Raw genomic sequence first — 18,539 nt, forward strand, 5'->3', positions numbered from 1 at the left:
GTTGAGAACTGGGAGGAGCCCAGGGAATGTTTTAATTGGGAGAAGGAGAATCATCGGGGGCTCTCAAGCTAACGAGGCTTCTTCAACTATGTCCTGAACAATACTCTGGTTTGGATTGATTTTTCTTCCCAAATCTGATTAAATACAATTATAATTGGATTGAACTTGCTATTTCTTGGGCTTTCTGCCAAGCAGTGGGCACTTTTATTTCCTTCCCAGAAAGTTGTATGCCAGGGAAGAGGCTCTAGATTGGCAGATCATGGTGAAGGTAGGATCTGGCTTGGCTTGGCTCACCTGATTTTGTTATTGGGATGGCCTTGGAAAGATGCTAGCCCCTCCTCGCCTTCCCTTCTTACTTTACACATGCCTCCCCTACCTTGACCTCACTCTCCAGAGACAACAGATTCAGAGTGCACTCCATCCCTAGGTAAACAAACTAAAAACAAAACAAAAAACCCAGCACCTTGAGGATCCTTTTTTACAATCTTTCTGCAACACCCATGTGCTTTCTTCCTTCCTTTGCCCTAGAGTGGGTTTGGGTGAGTTTCAAAGGGATGACGTTTCTAAGGGAGTCTTTTAGTTCTGGATAATTTCAGAGAGTTCAGCTCTGGTATCAGACGCCCATCACCCCTCTTATAGCGTTGGAAGAACAGGCCCTAGATTCATCTGGAGTTAGGAAGTGGTACTGGTCCTGTTTTACAGCATCTGCCCTTGGAGTGGAAGCTCACTGTCTACACCTTCAGAACCGTGGGAAATCTACATGAGCAGTCATAGGGGACAAAGGCGAACAGGGTGGTTGCATGTTTCTATGAGACTTGCCCTCTTTTGCTCCTGTAGAGGAAGGGCACACTGTGGCAGGATGAAGATGTGGCCTAGGCAACAAGGCAACATGGGGCTTGGATAGTGCCACGGGCAGGGATGCAGCCAGGCTGTGGCTGCGTGGAACTCCAGGCTGCACATGGTGGTGATGCACTGGTGACAGCCACCAGTTCTCTGTCCTTTCCTGGATGCTGGCCATGTGACAGCGATGCACTGCGTGGCAGCCTCTGGGTCTCTCTCCTCTCCTGGATGCCAGCCATGTGCCTGCTCTGGAGTCTGAGCTGATGAAGACATGAAACCCCAGCCTGACAGGCTGTGCCCAGCCCAGGGGCCAGAGCCAGCAAGACAATCAGTTACTACTGTGGGATTTGTCACAAGGCAGGAGTGCGGCTGTCACTAGCAATGGCCAAGATAAAACATGGGAGGAGGGGTGGTCGGTGCTCAGTCACATAAAGCATGCAACAGGGTGTGGTTGGGGCGAATCACGTGGGACACTCAGCCCTTTGAAAATCAATACTTAATAGAAAAACCATAACTCTGCTATTTGGAGGCTTGCTAAAATTTGTTCGCAACCCCCCAATCAATGCTCATGGCACTTTCAGTCATGTGTAGATATGCATGGAGTGGCAAAAAAAAAACCCACAACCCACAAAAAAAAAAAAAATGTCCCATGCTCCCTGTTGAGGTCAGACAACATAAAATACTTTAAGGTGCCCTCCATAATTCAGTTGCCATAATATAAGCAAATGTCTTTCTTCAGGGTCAATCTATTGTGTGTGTGTGTGTGTGTGTGTGTGTGTACTTTTGTGCTGTTTATTAGAGATTTTGCTGCTTAAAAGGCCCCAAGCACAGCTCTACTGATTGGGAAGGCTGTGACTTGTCTTACAGAGAAACTGTTAGACAAGCTCATTCAGGCACGAGTTCCAGTGCTGATGGCTGTGAGTCTAAGGTTAACACACGGGTGACAGTTACTAAATAAGTTGTGGACAGAAACACACACTGGGCGGTGTTTTAATGGGTTGTCAATGTGACCAGATACTCATTAGCAGGAATCTAACTCTGCACTTCGCATTGGTGGTCCAGCATTCACTGGTACATTGTCCAACATGAATCGGCAGAACATAACCACTGAACCGTGAGAATCTACTCCGGATGGCCACTTCTGCTGCTGCCATAGCATGTGCTGGCCTCCTTCTCGCGCTGGATTGTTTTGTCTTAACACTGGCATCATATTCCAGGTATCCTTTCAGGCTGTAACTGTCCCACCCATCGGGGACTCTGCTTTTGTAAGCAAGAGACATGACTATCTCCTGATGTGGGAAAGGATGGGGCAGTTACCCAGGTAAGAGATTCTAGGTACAGACTCATCCAAAGGCCCAGACTTCAGAGTACAGGCTTCTACTCCCCCATCCACAGCTTCAAATACAATTTCAAAAGTTTCACTGTCAACTGTTGCTTCTATTCTAACAGGTTAGCGACTGGGCTTTCTGGATTTCCAATCCAATTGTTACCTGTATCGATGCAGTCCTGTGCCTTGCATAGGGTAGTTTTGAGGATCACTACATAACGTGGAAGATTTCTGAAAAGAGTCCAAGAGCTGTGTGTTCTTCACACTCTGTGGTCCCATCAGAAGGCAGGCTTTCTGGATATGTGAGGGTTGCAGATAAAGGATGTAGAACCCTCAGGTAACCAAAATCTTGGAATTTCTACTTTAAAAACAGAAACTGTATAGAATGCCATCCCTACTCCGAGCAGCACACTTTAGCCTTTCCTTGCTGGCTAAAGGACACAGTTTATGAGGATGAGTTATGTCATTGGGCTGTAAAAGAGTATTATTCATTGGTGGATATAGGGTTCACACCCCAACTCTTCAGTCACAGAATACCTCACAGCCACGGTGACATGCCTCTGCTCTCAGGGCCCATCAAGTTCTGTGGAGTTTCCAGTCTGAACACCTGGCCCCACTGGGCCAGCCAGGTAGCATTTTCCAGCTTGGACCTTTTCTGTTCCCTAGCTGTGTCCAGATGCTTGTGGACTGCTTCTTCCACATCTCTCCATCACCCTTCCATTTTTATAATGTCTGACTTTTACCACCCCACTTCCTCCTGCAATGGGTTAGGGCAGGAGTAGCATGAAGTTATAGGAAGAGCCTGTGGACTGATGATATTCTGGCCCAGCCCTCCACCCTCTAATTTTCCCCATCAGAATGGATGTGGCTTCCTCATCTAAACCTCATTCTTTTATTCTGTGAAATAGAAATATGAGTAGCATCCAGTTCATGGAGTTGTTATGGACACTAAGTAAACTAATATATGAGATATGCAGAGCGCAGGCCTTGGCACAGTTTGGGGGAGACTGTTCATGCTATCCTTGGGGTAGTGCATTTCATGGGCTCTAAGACTTTCTGAATATTCTGGAAGGTTGGTCTAATTAAAGTCTAATTGTTGAATGAGTGGGTGTTTCCCCAAACACTTGTGGTTAACTATAACACTGTTTTCCGGATTAATCAAGTTGCCAACTCCAAACCATCACCACTGTGGTCAACCGACAGGAGCCTGTTTCCAGGTTTGACACTGCCCAGGTTAGAGGCAACATGCTTGGAGAAACTGGCCCTTGACACAAAGCCAGAAGGGGTAGACAACTGTTTACAGACACCTGCCTGGCTGGGCAAAGGGTCCATGAATGTTCCTGGAGCTGCCAGAAGCATGCTGTAACTTTGAGGATGGCCAGGTACTAGAAGGCTCCAGAACAGACCAATTGAACTCTGGATCACAGATGCAAAGGTTAAAGAGCCTCTATATTCCTGTCCCATGCTAATTAAGTGTTCTGAAAACCATTAAGCGTCAGAATTGTGGATTCTGTACATCTATCCTCATTCGATCTAAATGAGATCAAGGTGTGCTATCAAAATGACCTTCCCTTCCACATCATTTGCTGCTGCTCTGTCACTAGCAGGCTGGTCATTCCTCTGGGAGGAGGGGACAGCGAGCTGAAGAAGGGGCCTTTGGAGGCTGGTCCTCATTCTCCATATTGGCTTCCTGGAGGAATTTTACATGCTAAGATTTGGTTCCTAACATCTGAGGAAAGAAAATGGAATTTAAGGTTTTTTTTTTTTGTTTTTTTTTTTTTTTTTTTGTTTTTTTGTTTTTTTTTTGGCTTAGAGCTCTGGACTAAGCTAAAACTAAGCTCACTCAATGTAGATGAAGCAGGGGCCATAAGAAAAGAGGGGCCAAAATAAGACTCCAGGCCCAGGTCTGCTGAGTGCCAGCAAAGTGACTTCTCTTGGCTCGTGCTACTTATCTTAAAAGAAAAGTCAGAGTAAGCATTGCAGTTCCAGCACCGCCAGGGCCACATCCTAGCCCTTGCTCTAAGTACTCTACATGGACATTCCTGTTCACTCTACAGTGACAACCACCTACGAGCTGATGTTATCTTCATTTTTTGACATGGAAAACGAAGGCTTAAAAAGATGAAGTTGCCAGATACTATGCATCCAGCAAATACAGAGCTATGAAAGCCAAATTTCTGTCTTCAAAGGGGATAATGAGTTTGATTTTTTTCCAATGCTGTCTGTGAGATTCATGTATAAACAACAGGCCATTTTCTTGTGTTGGAAGATGAAAACGAACCCCCTGTCCCCTCCAGGCAGCTAACTAGGAACTTATATATTAATCTGTCTCCCTTTCATCTTGCTCCCTTATGTGGTCTTACCTTGGCAAAAGGCAAGATGCCATCCAGGGCCATGGGAGGGGTAAGGGAGAAGTAGGTTCTTTCCTTCAGTCTATTCTAGACTGAACCCCATGCCCTGGCCATGTCAGTCTGCACTGACAGTAGCCTTCCCTCTTCCTGAACTGCCCCAGCAGGAAGTCCCTAGGTGTCTGGGAAGACTATGAAAGCAGCAGGCCTATCCCAGCAGAGCAGAAACAGATCCCCCACCTGCCTCCCGCTGTAACAAAGTCAGTAGGTAGGTCCCCTAAGAGGGCCAGAGGGTCACCAGGAGCCTTTAGGTGTCAGGTCTTGGCATGGCTGACATGAGCTAGTAAAAACATAAGTGGCTTCCATGGTGAGAAGGGGGCCATCCTTGGGGTCACTTGATGTCCCAACCATGAGTGATTCTTTCATTTCTAACTGCATCTGAGCAAGGGCTGAAAACAGGTAGGTTTGTATCTGTGGCCATCTAGCTAGATTTAAAGGAAAATAAATTACGCCTCATCTGTAACTTCATAATAGTAACCTGTGGCTTTAAATAGTTACGTGTCCTTTGCATTCAGAAAAGTAAACATCAGTGATAGACTGCTTGGCCTTGACATGAGAACTAGTATTTGCCTGCATACATATGTACACACACACACACACACACACACACACACACACACACACACACAGCCAGAGTTTTAGCTGTTTCTGTTTTTGACAATGCTGGGCCAAAACTCCAACTCTTCCTTCTCTGCTCTGTTCACTAAATAAAAGTGATTTAAAGTCTGTATTATTTGCCTGCAGATTATAACTGGCTCATGACATCAGATCAGTATTTCTTTTCAAGGACACTGCGAGTGTTGTGTGTGTGCGTGAATGTTCTTATAGATTCCTGCTGGGAAGCCCTTCCCACTCAGGGGTCTTTCTGCGCTGCTACTCAGGGTGAGTGAGCAGGGCAGAAGGGGAAGCAGCCTGACTATCTGAGCAGCTACTAGAACTGGGAAGGGCTTGGTGTGTATGTTGGGATAGGGGTGGGACTGAGTGTTTCTTTTCCAGGGTCCACCACTCATACCAATGAGTTAATTCCTATGCAGTCGACCCTCTTCACAGTCAGGCCAAAGACCTTCACTTCGAGGCTCCTGAGTGACCCTTTATCCCAGGTTCATCAGAGCCAGAAACAGAATAGTGCCAGGAATAGCAGAAAGAATAAATAAAAATGAATGGAAAAATCAAGACCATTTCCTTGGTCCTGCTTACCCGCTAAGAACACCGAGAACCAAGTTAAGTACAAAAAATGACCCTATGATGATTAGTGTAACAAAATAGATCCAGGGCCAGTCCCTTCCTACGGCATCATTGACCTGGAAGAATGGAATGATAGTTAGTCAGGCACACACAGCAACCGAGCACGGCCAAGCGCCAGCCACCGGTCCCCAGCGCTGAGCTGAGCAGCGTGGGACCCGGGATCCTCAATGTGTAACTCAGAAGGCCAAACTGCCTGTGCAGCCAATGGTCAGAATCTGTGCTTGCATGGAGAATTTTTTTTCCCGTTTTCCTGGGCCTGTTAGGGTCCTGTCTCTGAGGATTCTGCATTGAACGCAGTGGAACCTGGGACCTTGCTCGGCTGCATGGTAAAGAGGACACAGAAATGGTCAGCTTACCCGCTCAAAACACCGAGAACCAGATTTAGAACGAAAAAGGATCCAAAGATGACCAGACTGACAAAATACACCCAGGGCAACTCATAGCCCATAGCGTCCTGCATCTGGAAAGACGAAGGAGAGTTAGGACAGGGCAAGCAGAGTAGAGGGCGAGACAGACAGGCGGGAGTGTGAACAGATCAACAGGAAGCAAAGGGGCTCAACTGGGGTTTGGGTAAGTGGATCAGCAGCTGCCATTTTACTTGGCTTCCTCCCTATTTAAATTCCTTCCCAACAACCTTGACCTGAGCTGTAAGGACCTGTGCAGTGTCGCTCAGGAGTGGGAGGGGGGTCTTGCCTGACTTCTCCTGCTGCTTAGTTTTCTGGAAAAGAAACAGAATCCTAGTGCCTTTCTACTCACTTGTCTAGGAAGGTGGGTCACCTCACAAAACATGTTTTTTTTCCATCCTAGAGCGGGCTTAGCTCATTTGGGCTTCTGTAGCTATTACATCTTAAGCTGTACCCTAAGGAGGGCTGACCTTGGGTTGTGAAAAGGGCTAGCTTTACTGACAGGGCTGGAGACTGCAGCTTACGTCACATGAGAAAGTGATCTCCATTCCTGGGCTCTGGGCAAGAGTGCTCAACGTGAGTGCGTCACAGGCAAATGGGCCAGGAAAGGCAGTACCCTCCCTGGCTTACGTATCAGAGAAGGGGCCTTATCCCTGACACCACAGCCTAGATGGAGGAGGTGCCGAGCCTGTGACTGATGGGCTGATGGAGACACTCTGTGGCAAGTCAAAAACACCTGCAGGAATTAGAGGCAATGGAAGCCAGAACTGGCTCCTTCGGGCTGTGGGGAGTTTGCTGTGAGAACCTCTTCAGAACTCCCTGTCCCCTGATTTCCACCCTCTCCCTACAGTTCCTGGATGTGGCTTGTCAGACGTCCCCTATACTTCAGGCAGGAGGCAGTGTGAAGACAAGTCACAGGACAGTGTTTCTATCAAAGAGGAAATATATTCTGATTCAGCTTCTCAAATCTATTTCTTCTGATGTTTTCCAAGCACAAAACACACTTTACTTTTGGTTTACTAACAATGAACCCCAAGGCTGTCTTTTGTGAACATAGCTTATAAAACTCTAGATTCCAAGGTACCAGCTTCCTGATTGATTTCCATCAGCAGCTCTCAAGATGTGGCCTCAAGTACCAGTATCATTAGGTGCTCATTTAGAAATGCTCACATTCCATCTCACCCTGGAGCTCTGGGGGTGGTAACCGCTCTTACAAGCACTATAGATTAACTGGATGTGGGATAGACCACAAAGCTTGGGGACCCCCTGACACGTACCATTGTCTTCATGCTACCAGTTGTATCTGGAAGGACGTAAAAATGCATCCCCACTACACTGGGCCCTAAGATGGGGACAATTTGGGACAATCAACCAAAGTAGACTCCTAGGTCTTGTCTCATAGCCTAGGAGTTCAGTGTAGTTAGTCCGTCTGCATTAGGATTGTAGTCCTGGTCATCCCAAGTGATCTTCCCAAGGAATATGAACATTTGTTAACTGCTGCCTCCATTTGATTTCTATCTTTGTGCCTTGATTGAGTTATAGATGTGTTCTCTGTGTGATAGGATCAAAAATGGAGAAGCATTCAGAGACCTGCCTGCTCTGAATGGCTTGTTGTTTCATAGTTAGAGACGTTGTGTAAACAAATGTGCCTGTGGCTTACTGGCTTGAGCTGAGTCAGTGCAGAAGAGTTCCCCACATATGTCCACAAGGCAGTGAAATTCAATTTAACAATTTGTTGAGCATCCCTATTCCAACATGCCTTGCTCTATTTTTCCATAGCATTTATCACTTTATGAGTGTGTGGGCTCCTTACATGTCACAACAGGCATTTGTTGTCTTAAATGTCATAGTGTAGGTTTCATGGGCACAGGTGGCTTTGGTTTGTTTAGGTCACTGGTGAATCCCAAGTGCCAGGAGCAGTGCCTTGCATTGGATAGGTACTCATGGAATGTTTGAGTGGGATCAATGAACGTAAGACCTGCTAGGCTTTGTACTGTAAATAGGAAGTCCCTGGTAGCTGGGGACACAGACATAAAAAGCAACGATAAAGACAGGGTAGGAGATGCAATTGTAGGAGGAAATAAGAAGTGGAGAGCAGGAAGCAGAGAAGTACGGCTAGATGAGGCTGTAGAAACAAGGGCCAGATTGGACAGGGCTGTGTGGACTTTGCAAGATGGCATCACTGACAGCAGAGGGAGCTATGGAACAGGAAGGAAGTCAGGGGGTCCAAATGACCCAGTGGTAGCAGTAGGTAGCCCCCCCACCCCACCTTCCAGACTTGGCCATTGTTAGAACCATATACATAGCTGTAAAGCCTTCCTGGCCATGGAATGGTTGTGAAGGAAAGAGTGGAGTATCCAGGAAAGCAGCAGTGACTAGCAGAGGAGGGGCAGTCGGTCTTTATACGGTTCTGTCCTCAGGGCCCTTCCTTGACCAGGAGGAATCGCTGAGCTAAGAGTACCAAGGCCACCGGACTAGAGGAACTAGAAGTTCAGTGTGTCTCCAAGCTAGGAAGAGGAAAGCAAGAGTCAACACAAGCAGGAAAGATGAAACAGTACTAGGGAGAGAAAGGCAAGGGGGCCACATACCCAGCCGCAAGGCTTTGTCATGCCAGGGCCTGCACATGCCACTGTAACACGGGGCCTGCACAGGAGCCTGTTGCCTGCTCACTAGCATCCACCTTTATTCACCAAGTGCTTGCTGTGGGATGTGCAGGATGTGGGTGTTGCATTGGACTAGAGGCTGTAGTAAAAGAACTGGGTGGAGAGCAATCCCAGCTGGGGTGCTAGGCACCTGCCAAGAGACGGATTCTAGGGAAAGCTGGGCCTTGGGTGATGAGCATTTTTTGTGGTTAATATAAGTCAGAAGCAGGCTCTCCCTTTTCCTCTAAGGGCTTCTGTTGTGTTTAGGGAGAGCAGGAAAAGCTGGTGGGAATAACAGACTCTCATCAGGAAACAGGCAGACAGAGCACTCCAGGCACCATGCCGCAGTGTGCCACCCCTCTGGAGCCCATACCCAGCTCCTGGGTTACCAATCTGCCCTAAGGAAGCTGGAGGAAGCCACTAGCCCTACCTCTGGCTTCCTTCCCTCTAAACTGCCCTGTTGGCAGCACAAGCCCCCTTTTGTCTTAGAGGTTCCCTTGGGTTCTTGATTAGTCTGGGGGTCCTATCCTCTGGGTCACTCAAGACTTAGCTTCATCAAGGACTGCAGTGGAAAGCACCGCTTGGCTCTTCCCTTTATTCCAGGCCACACACTTTCAGGCGGACTGGGTGGAGAGGACACATTGGTGGCTGTCTCTTAAGCAGGGTGATGCTGGAGTGACATGGTCCTTATCTCCGATCTGCGAACAGATCTTCTCAGTAAAAAAAGAAAAGTAAAGCCACACTGAAAAGGGACACGGCCTGCTGTCACCCTTATCTGGAGAGGCAAACAGAGCAGGTCTTGGGTCTGCCACAGAGAGAGCTCTGTGGCTTTCCTAAAGAAGGTGAGAGATGTCCTGGCTCCTCGTGTCCAAGGTCAAGCAGTTTTCAGGAGCCCCAGACCTTAGACTACAGATGACTCTTCCTTTGCTAAAACAAACACAGAGCCTTCCTATTCAACCCAGACCAAACAAAGGGAATACTAGAGGGAAAATACCAAAGACCTTTCTGAAACTAGCATCTAACTGGGTGAAAAGACCCCTGCCTTGTACCTTCCTTAGGGGAAAAAATAGGAGAGGCAATACCTCCACCATAAACTTCTTAAGGCCTCTCTGATCCAAGCTTATTTCCACGGATTTTCACATCATGTGTACCTTCTCTTCAGTACAAGCACTGTGGATCTAGAGACTAGATGGTTTCCACAAGTACCAAGAGAGGCCATTGTCTGACAAAGAGCAGGTGCAAGTCATAAAAGCCACAGTGCTTCCCACTCAGTGTCTCTGGTGTCAGTGAATGTCCTCAGGGCAAGAGCTCACTGTGTGGTTGCTCTTGATGACCTATGTTGCCTGGAACATGAGTGGCCACCACATGGGTCACAGAGTAAGAAGCAAGCTGAATACTGCTCCAGCCCTGTGCACCTACCCATTCTTTGCTGAAAACTCCCTAGGCAGCCAGAACAGTAAAAGCCTCATTCAGGGAGGAAAAAACACCCGATCCTAACATCAGGCAAGCCAGCAAACCAAACTGCATGCATTCAAACAAGCTCTGGAAGCAATGAGCTGGTGTCCTGACCTCATGCGGAGCGTATGAGCAGGGAGAGTGATATCCTGGTCTGAGCACCATGTTGGGAACAGCTGACTTACAGATGGAAGAACTGCTAGCAGGTGTATGGTCTTAGATGATGCCTGAAACTATATCCCACTGCCTGAAACTATATCCCACAGCTACCAGACACAGTGAGCAAGAACGCTCTGGGCATCATAGAGGTTTCTTAGGTTTGCTAAGACAGTAAAACAGTTTACTCCAATAGCCAAAGCTACTAATGAATGCTTTCCCAAGGTATGGGCATCTGTTCTCTGGTTCCTTGTCTAGCTTCAGGACCCAAATTCCCATGTCCTCCCAGAGTGCCAGGTGGTCCATCTCCTGTACATCCCTGCCATTCTATCAGGGAGCCTTACTCCTTTGTGAATACTGCATGCCTTATATTCTGAACTCCTGGAAGGCAGGTCTTACTCTTCTCTGCCCCTGCTTCTGGAAACATAAGAAATGCTCAATAAATATACGTTAAATTGAATTACTGAACTTCAAGAATTCATCTAATACTGGTAAAATGAATGAAGGGAAACAATGGATGAATGGATAGATGAATGGATAAGTGAGCAAGTAGATGAAGACTTTGAGAAATGCTAATTCTCCTCATTGTTGTGTTTATAATCCACCAGCACACTGTTTGGGTAGCAGATTCTCTGTATTAAACAGCTATTTGGCTCAAAGGTTATAAAAGATTCCCACATCTGAAAAAAGATAAGAAAACCAATGGAGATGGTGTTTGACTCTAGATTTTTCCTTCTCTTGGTGCTTTTGACACGAGGGCATTCTGGGAGTACATGGTGAGGCTTTGGTTTAAAGAGTCATTTCCTAAGAAAACTACATAGGAGCTTGAGTTTTGGTTTAGTTTCTTTTCCCTAGAAACATCTATTCAGCTATTTGGGTATTTAAAATGACCCCAGCTCTTGGGGTTCCATTCATTGCTACACGGGGAAGTCTTCACTGCTCCTCTCTGGGTCATCTAGACTTGTATTTTACACTTGAAGGGAAAGGCATCCTTCTGAGTAAAAGACCCACATGCCCATGTTCCCTGGGAACCAGCCTCAGACTGGTTCAAATCCAGCAGCATACTAGCACTGTGGAGATCCAGCTGGTCCCATTTCTAGGCCTTCAAACTCAAACTCACATCATCACAGCTTGGAGAACTTCCTCTTCGGACACTAAGTTCCTATCTGGGACTAGTGGAGGCAGCCTGGATGGTTTTTATACTTAGAAAGACTATGTTTGATGCTAAAACATTTTGAGATCCGAGTCTCTTTGTTAGTGATACAAATCTAGAGTTGAGGAGGAGGACTGCCTAAGGGAAAGAAAGGAGGAGAGAGAAAGAGAATAGAAAAGGAAATGGCCATAGAAAGGTCAAAGTAATTAGAGGCAGGAGCACTGAGCTAGGAGGTGCCTCCATCATGAATAACCACCAGAGAGCACAGTCTCAATGTGTGTGTGCGTGCTCACATGCACACACAGCTCACATAAGCACACGTGTGCACACCATAGTCTGATTGCTTTGGAAAGATGCTGGGAATGTCGAAGTGAGAGACATCCTCAGATCCTGGAGCTCTTTCACCTCTGACAATTTTTCTCTCCCTAGCCTGAGCTCCATCACACCCCCGGGAGAGAAGAAGGTACAACACAGCTGCTGGAAATTGGTAGTTACTGTTGTGTGCTTCTTCCCAGTCCCCACTCTGGCTGTCACTGTGACAGCATCTTAGGGTCACATCTGGCTGGGATGGTATCAATGACTTCCAGTGAGGCAGGGGGAGGGAGAGAGAAAAGCAGATCAGAAAAGTACACCAGGGCCATCAGCAAAGTAAATTATACTTATTCCCTCCTGCCTGCACCTGCCCTCAATTTGATGCTACAGCCAGCTTTCCAACATACTGAAGGCATGGGCCGAGACTCCCACGATGAGACTCTGAAGCTCAGCACCGTACAGTCATATGGTTTACGGCCCACAGGTAGAAATTTGCTAAGAGACCTTTCTGTCCATGGCTCATCAGGACAGGAAGTAAAAGGTCCTTTGTGCAAAGTAGAAGGGATAGTGAGGGCCACTTAGGAGGTGGACCTGCTCTACTAAGTAAAATAATTTGTTTGTCTAATTATGGAAAACCCAACTTCCATCTTCTCATTGTCTTCAAATTATAGAAAGCCAGGTTCTTATTGAGAGCAAGGCTGAAAACGTTCCCCAATGTTTCCTTTTAGTTTGAGGAAGATAAAGATGACAACCAGTGTTGTCCACTGACAGGACATTGACCAATAGCCCTGCCATGGCACAGGCTTCTGTGTTACTCAGCTCAGAATCTCCTCTATTCTCTAGACCGAGCTGCTTTGGCCGAACTGGATCTTAGTCATTACCAAGTCCTCAGTGCCTAGAGCACCCTGGCTCACAAGGACACCCAGTAAACATTTGCTGGGAACAAGGTAGGGTCAAGCTGCAAGTCATCACTTCGAGAGAGGTACAAACTTCACAGTAACACTGTGCTCTGACATGCTAACAGTGACGTCAAGCTGGGAATGGGAGGGTTTGGGATTTACAGGAGACGGTGCACGTGAAGACAGTGGGAAGCTACATCTCTGTGCAGCTACAAAACTTGCTTGGATTCTGGGAGAAGTCAGCACTTCTCTTGGCCCTGCTTTGCTTTCTGGCACCCGAACACGGGATGTTCCTTTGCTTCTCTCTCACCGCCCTGCTCTAGTTTGCAGACAGGAGTATGCAGCCTCTCAGATGTTTTCACCAGGGCTGAATGGATTTGACTGTTTGAGAAACTTGGGAAAGATGTTATTTTCAAGACTGGCAGCACGCTTTATTCACCCAAAATCTGAAGAGCAACACTGGATTCTGGCAAGTCATTTCTCATGCTGAAGTGGGAAACACCACACCACAAAGATGGTATTATCCATGCTTTTTTTTTATATATATATATACAGATAATGGACTCCATTCTGACAGAGTGAAGACAGCTCAGATATGGTATGTGTATTACTGGCACTTCAAGGACTCAGTGGTGGGCAGAGCAGTGGTGGCTAGTGAGATCTTCTGAGGGCCATTTTTAAAGTTAAAGGAAATATACTCAAGATGGGTTGGCACTCGGAACGTGTATTTCTAAATACGCATTGCACATCGAGCAGAGAAGTCTCTGGCTGACTGTGAGAGGGACTTTGACGGAGTAGTCTAATATGTTAAAACTAACATGAGAATCAAAACACAGCAGCATGCCACAAGGCTACATAAGTCAGTTTTCTTTGTGGTGTTTCCTTTTAGATCTGCCTGTAGCTTCCTTTTAGGTAAGAGACAGGTAAAGGTGAGAAGCAGAAGGAATTCCAGAACAGGAAGAGGAGCGGGACGGAGCTCTTCTGCCAGGTGCAGCCCAGCTCACGTGCACAGCATCAGCTGCACACCAGTGGCCCAGACCATGGTTGGCAAGCCAAAGGGGACCCTCGCTAAGGCTGGTGGGGGCGGGGGGGAACCTTACAAAAGTGGACATGCCAGGCTTTGTTCCTCAGGAAAGTGCTAGAACAAATCAAAGACATTCATCGACCACCATCTCAGCTTGTGGGGGACATGTGTGACCCGATATAAGGGGTAGGAAGATGAGATGTTAAGAGAGGCCTCAGGCCCTCCACATGCCCACCCTCTAAGTGCCCCATCTGCGTACCCAATACAGCACGTCTGTCCAGCCCTCCATGGTGATGCACTGGAACACCGTCAGCATGGCGAAGGCGAAGTTGTCGAAGTTGGTGATGCCATGCTTGGGCCCGTCCCACCCGGGCCTGCACACGGTCCCGTTCTGACACTGCCGCCCATGGCCTGTCTCCAAAGCACAAGGGGAAGGGTCCTCTTCTGCTGGAACATCACCACCAAGGAAACAGGAGACAGAAGGAGGAGGGGCAGTGATGGGCAGAGAATGAAGAGAGGAAGTTAGAGAGAAAAGTAACAGGACAAGGCTGACGAGTAACCATAGCACCCAACGCACGCATTTCGTTTAGTGCCCTCACACGGGCATTGAAAACACATGAGCCCAGACATTCATTTCAGGGGCACAGTGACATAGGTCAGTATTTTCAAGCAAGTGTTGTGAACACGGCATTTTAGTCACAATTGACTTCACAGACACCAAGGTATTGTCTAGTCTGCCATAGCATGGCATCCTGTCCAAGCGGCCAATTAGAAAGTAGTAACGATGCATCCATTTCAAGTGGACGCTGCTCTGGAAAGCAGGAGACAAAGTGAGGAATTCAGTTTGTGAAACGGAGGGTTTTATCTTGCCTCTGTAGAAAGTGATGGCAATAACAAACAGAAGACCCGAGTCTGAACAAACAATTGCCTCTGCCGCCGCCGAAAATGCAACTCCAGAGAGAGAATTTGCCTGCGGTTCTTCATTTAGAGATAATAAGATACCCAGAATCTCCTCTTCTTTTATAAGGCTCCAAACCATCACAGTGGGATTATTTGGCCCATGGGATGCAGGCTGTTTACGGACGATGACTGTTGGTGTCTGAGGCTCCTAATTGAAACAGTTTACTCTCAAGAAAAAGAGAGGCGGAGAAATGTTAACCCTTAACTGTGTGAGGATTCTTAGGAGAATGGAGGCGGGGGCTGTGGTTCAAACGGTGTGCCAGTATTTTCCTGGGGACAGCAGTGGCACCCACCACTTCCTCTTCTATGCCACTCCCGTGTCCTTGTTAGTGGTCCATTCTTGCTTCTGTCCCCAACTCCTAACAAGCTGATTTGTTTTCCATCTTCAGAGCTGGCCTTTCCTTTAAGCGTCATATAAATAAAATCACACCCGAAGAGGCCCTTTGTAGGCCCCTCCCGTCTTCGGCACAGTGCTTCTGAGTTCAACCACGCTGTCGCATCTCAGTCCGGCCTGTTCCTTTGTGTTGCTGAGCAGTGTATTTCACTGCATGTTTATACATTCTCCAGATGATGGGCATCTGGCACACTCCCAGGTTTGGGCTGTTCAGAATAAAGCTGCTTCCTGGCTTATTCTCTCTGCCTGGTGCTATATTCAGTGACCGAGGGGAGAGGTCTACACTACTGATCTCCGAACTGTCTGAGGGTAGCAAGTGTCCATACCATTTTCTTATCCCCGGTCTGGCTTCCAGAGGCTACATAGTAAGGAAGCTGAACTGAACTACCCCTCGTTACAACTTTTTTTTAATGACTTTTAAGATTGTCAAATCTTTAGAGATGTGGATTTAAAGCTGTTGAAAGTAGAGAAATGAAAGTTATTTTCAAACCTAAATAATACGTTAAAAATAGCAAAGCAAAGCTTCTAAAAAATGAGAGTTGAAAAATGGGGAAACCAAGAGCCAAAGAGACCATTAATTCCACTCTTATTCTGGAACCAGCTTTCTAGAGTCAGAGGGAACAAAAGAGAGCATAAAAAGATAAAGGGAAACTTGTATTTCGCTTGTGTTTATTTTTCACACAAAGAGGCGGGTATCTATCATACTGTGGCTCCTAGGTGGACAGTCTGTTCCAGATCTTCAGTTACTAAAACAGTAGAAATGGGGAAGGGGTGGGGTACTGCCAAAGCCAGCTCTAAGTGCTCACAGGGAGGAAAACGGATTCGGCGAATTTACAAATATATGTTAGAAAAAAATGGCACCAAGGGGCAGTGATCTCACGGATAGCAGGAGGAAAGGAATAGGCCTCGGGAAGATTGTCCACAGGCTCAAAGGCTGCTGTGCTATTTTAAATCTCCCCTGAACAATAAAAAAAAATCACAGAACAATTAAGAAGCAGCGATGATCCAGTAAAAATAGGTATCTATAAAAAGGAACACTTGAAAAATGTGAACGCACAGATCAGCAGGTCCCAGTGACATGCACGCCAGGGCGAGGGAAGTAAGCTTAACCATGGGATGTGCTGGTTTTCTTCTGCAGGGTCATGAGGGCCTAGGTAGGAAAATAGGAGAAATAAAGCTATGTGGACTATACACTTTAGAACAGAATTGAAGAGAATAGTCAGTGTGGAAAGACCAAATTAAGTCTTTGGTAAAATAAAGGAGGTTTTAGAAACGGACTCAACTTCGGCAAGAACGGAATCCTGGGGGAGCTTTCGGCAATGTTCCAAGGAAAAACTACCAAGACAACAGCAATTACATTTTGTAGGTCTCATCTTGAAGGACAAAATAGAATGGTAGTGATTTCATTGCTAGGTTTAGCCAACAAATTCTGTGCCAGTCTCAGGGGTAATTATCGTGCTGGGGAGAGCTACTGAGCGCCTGGCTCCAGATCCACCGGACAGATGGGACACCAGAAACAAAAGGTATCGGCATATGGCAACTTATCTGCTGAGCAACCAGGAGGATGCCTTGCAGTTGCTGGAGAGATTGCTGGAAGACAGCCTCTTCTGAGACCAGCACCATTGGACACTGGACATAGAAAGAGAAGCCTAAAGACAGAACAATAGCTCCCTGGCAGGCTCCAAAAATTCCTTGCAGGGATCTTACAAGAAACATGGATTAGAAAGTTTAGAAGAATATAAAATTCAGTCTGTGAAATAATATCAGAGTTTAAAAGGAAATATACATACATACATACATATATATATACCATTAATATTATAACAAAGACTCACTAAGCCTTTTGTAAAATTTAAATATGACAGAAAATATGTTAATTAAATCTGAAGTCTAAAATATAACAACAACAACAAAAAAAACAAAATAAAAACCCAAGCAAACAAAACATTCCAAAGGTTCTATAGAACTCTGAAGCACGCCGATGCTGGTTCTGCAGGGTTTTGGACTTCCTTGTCTACAGATAGGAATGTGACAAGATCCCTGTAAGCTGTGGCTTCCTTACTGGGAATACTCACCTTGTGGGAACCAAATGATGGGTTTTTTTTTTTGTTGTTGTTTGTTTGTTTTTGTTTTTTGGGAGAAGCTAGAAGACTCTGTGTTGTGGGCAGACAGTGGGAAGAGTGAAGAGGGAGGAAGTGGGAAATTTAACTGCTCTGTTCTGAATGTGAGGCTGCTGCAGCCAGGAATCCTTGACCTCTTTCCCAGTAGTGGCTCTGGCTCCTACAGGAGCCTCATGGCACCTTTCTGAGGGACATCACTCTCATTGCCCTGACACCCTGGTCATTTGGTTTCCACCCAGGAGACTAACTGGCCTCTGAAGCTGCTGGATAGGGACTAAAAACCCATCACAGAAATGATGTCATGAGTGTTGTGGAAGGATGCATGAGGTACCTCCAATGATTTTCCGGACCCTGTTTACTACCAAGGCCAGTATGGCCTTAAGCTGACCCCTTCAAAAGTTGAAGCCCAGTATGGTCTTCTAAGGACAGACAAAGCAGGTCTTTGGTTCTGGAGGCGGCTTTCTGTAGGACTTCTGGCTGTACTCTAGGAAGAGGTTGCCATCTTGTTTTCTTGGACTGTGATACTCACCATTTCCCTGCCATTTGAGGCTACTGAGGCCCAGTAACAAACCTCATGATTGTAATAATTATTCAAGGCTGCATTCTGCTCACAGCCTTGCAGGACCCTCGCCAGCAGAAAAAGACATACTTCTGCCATCATCTTTCCTTTAAGATGACAGAGATGGCTGAAGGTTTTAAGCAGCTGTCCATGGTTTCGTGGTACACCACATCAATGTTTGATGGCACGGTACAGTCACTGTCTTTGGTTCTATGACAGAACCTGTTTCTCCCTGTTTCATTGGTGAGTGTCCCACCATGAGTCACTGCCAACTTGATGGGGAAATCACTGAGATTCTGTGTCTCTGTGACAGGCTGGCAAGTTTGGGTTCAGTGGGTCACTGGTCACATAGTGTAACTGCACAAATTTACTCACGATGTAGTTCATCCTTAAGGAGCTCCATTAACCTAACTTAAACAAGCTGTACCATTAACCTAACTTACTGGTTCAGGGTTAGCTAGAGATCAGTTAGGTAAGTTACTGGTTTGGTATTAGCTACAGATCAACTGAGAAAGAGGAAGGATTTGAATTAAAAGGAGACATTGATCATTATGTTGGCTGGTATTCTTTAAAGCTGGGTTGAATGTCTCAGAATTTTGGCTGAATGCAGGAACTTGCTCTTCCAATTAAAAATTATGTAT

At 46.5% G+C, this 18,539-nt stretch overlaps 1 protein-coding gene across 1 annotated transcript in view; it reads right to left on the bottom strand.

The window, feature by feature from the left end:
* Cacna1c (calcium voltage-gated channel subunit alpha1 C) overlaps positions 1-18,539 on the bottom strand; it is a 491,450-nt gene that overhangs the window by 145,544 nt on the left and 327,367 nt on the right. Inside the window, exons 5-6 of the mRNA XM_059258469.1 lie at positions 14,125-14,309; positions 5,773-5,876 (exon numbers count right to left, since the gene is read on the bottom strand). Coding sequence (XP_059114452.1) covers positions 5,773-5,876; positions 14,125-14,309 — 289 coding nt within the window. The remainder of the gene's footprint in view (positions 1-5,772; positions 5,877-14,124; positions 14,310-18,539) is intronic.

The sequence above is a fragment of the Peromyscus eremicus genome, chromosome 3 (assembly GCF_949786415.1).
Source record: "Peromyscus eremicus chromosome 3, PerEre_H2_v1, whole genome shotgun sequence".
NCBI lineage: Eukaryota > Metazoa > Chordata > Mammalia > Rodentia > Cricetidae > Peromyscus > Peromyscus eremicus.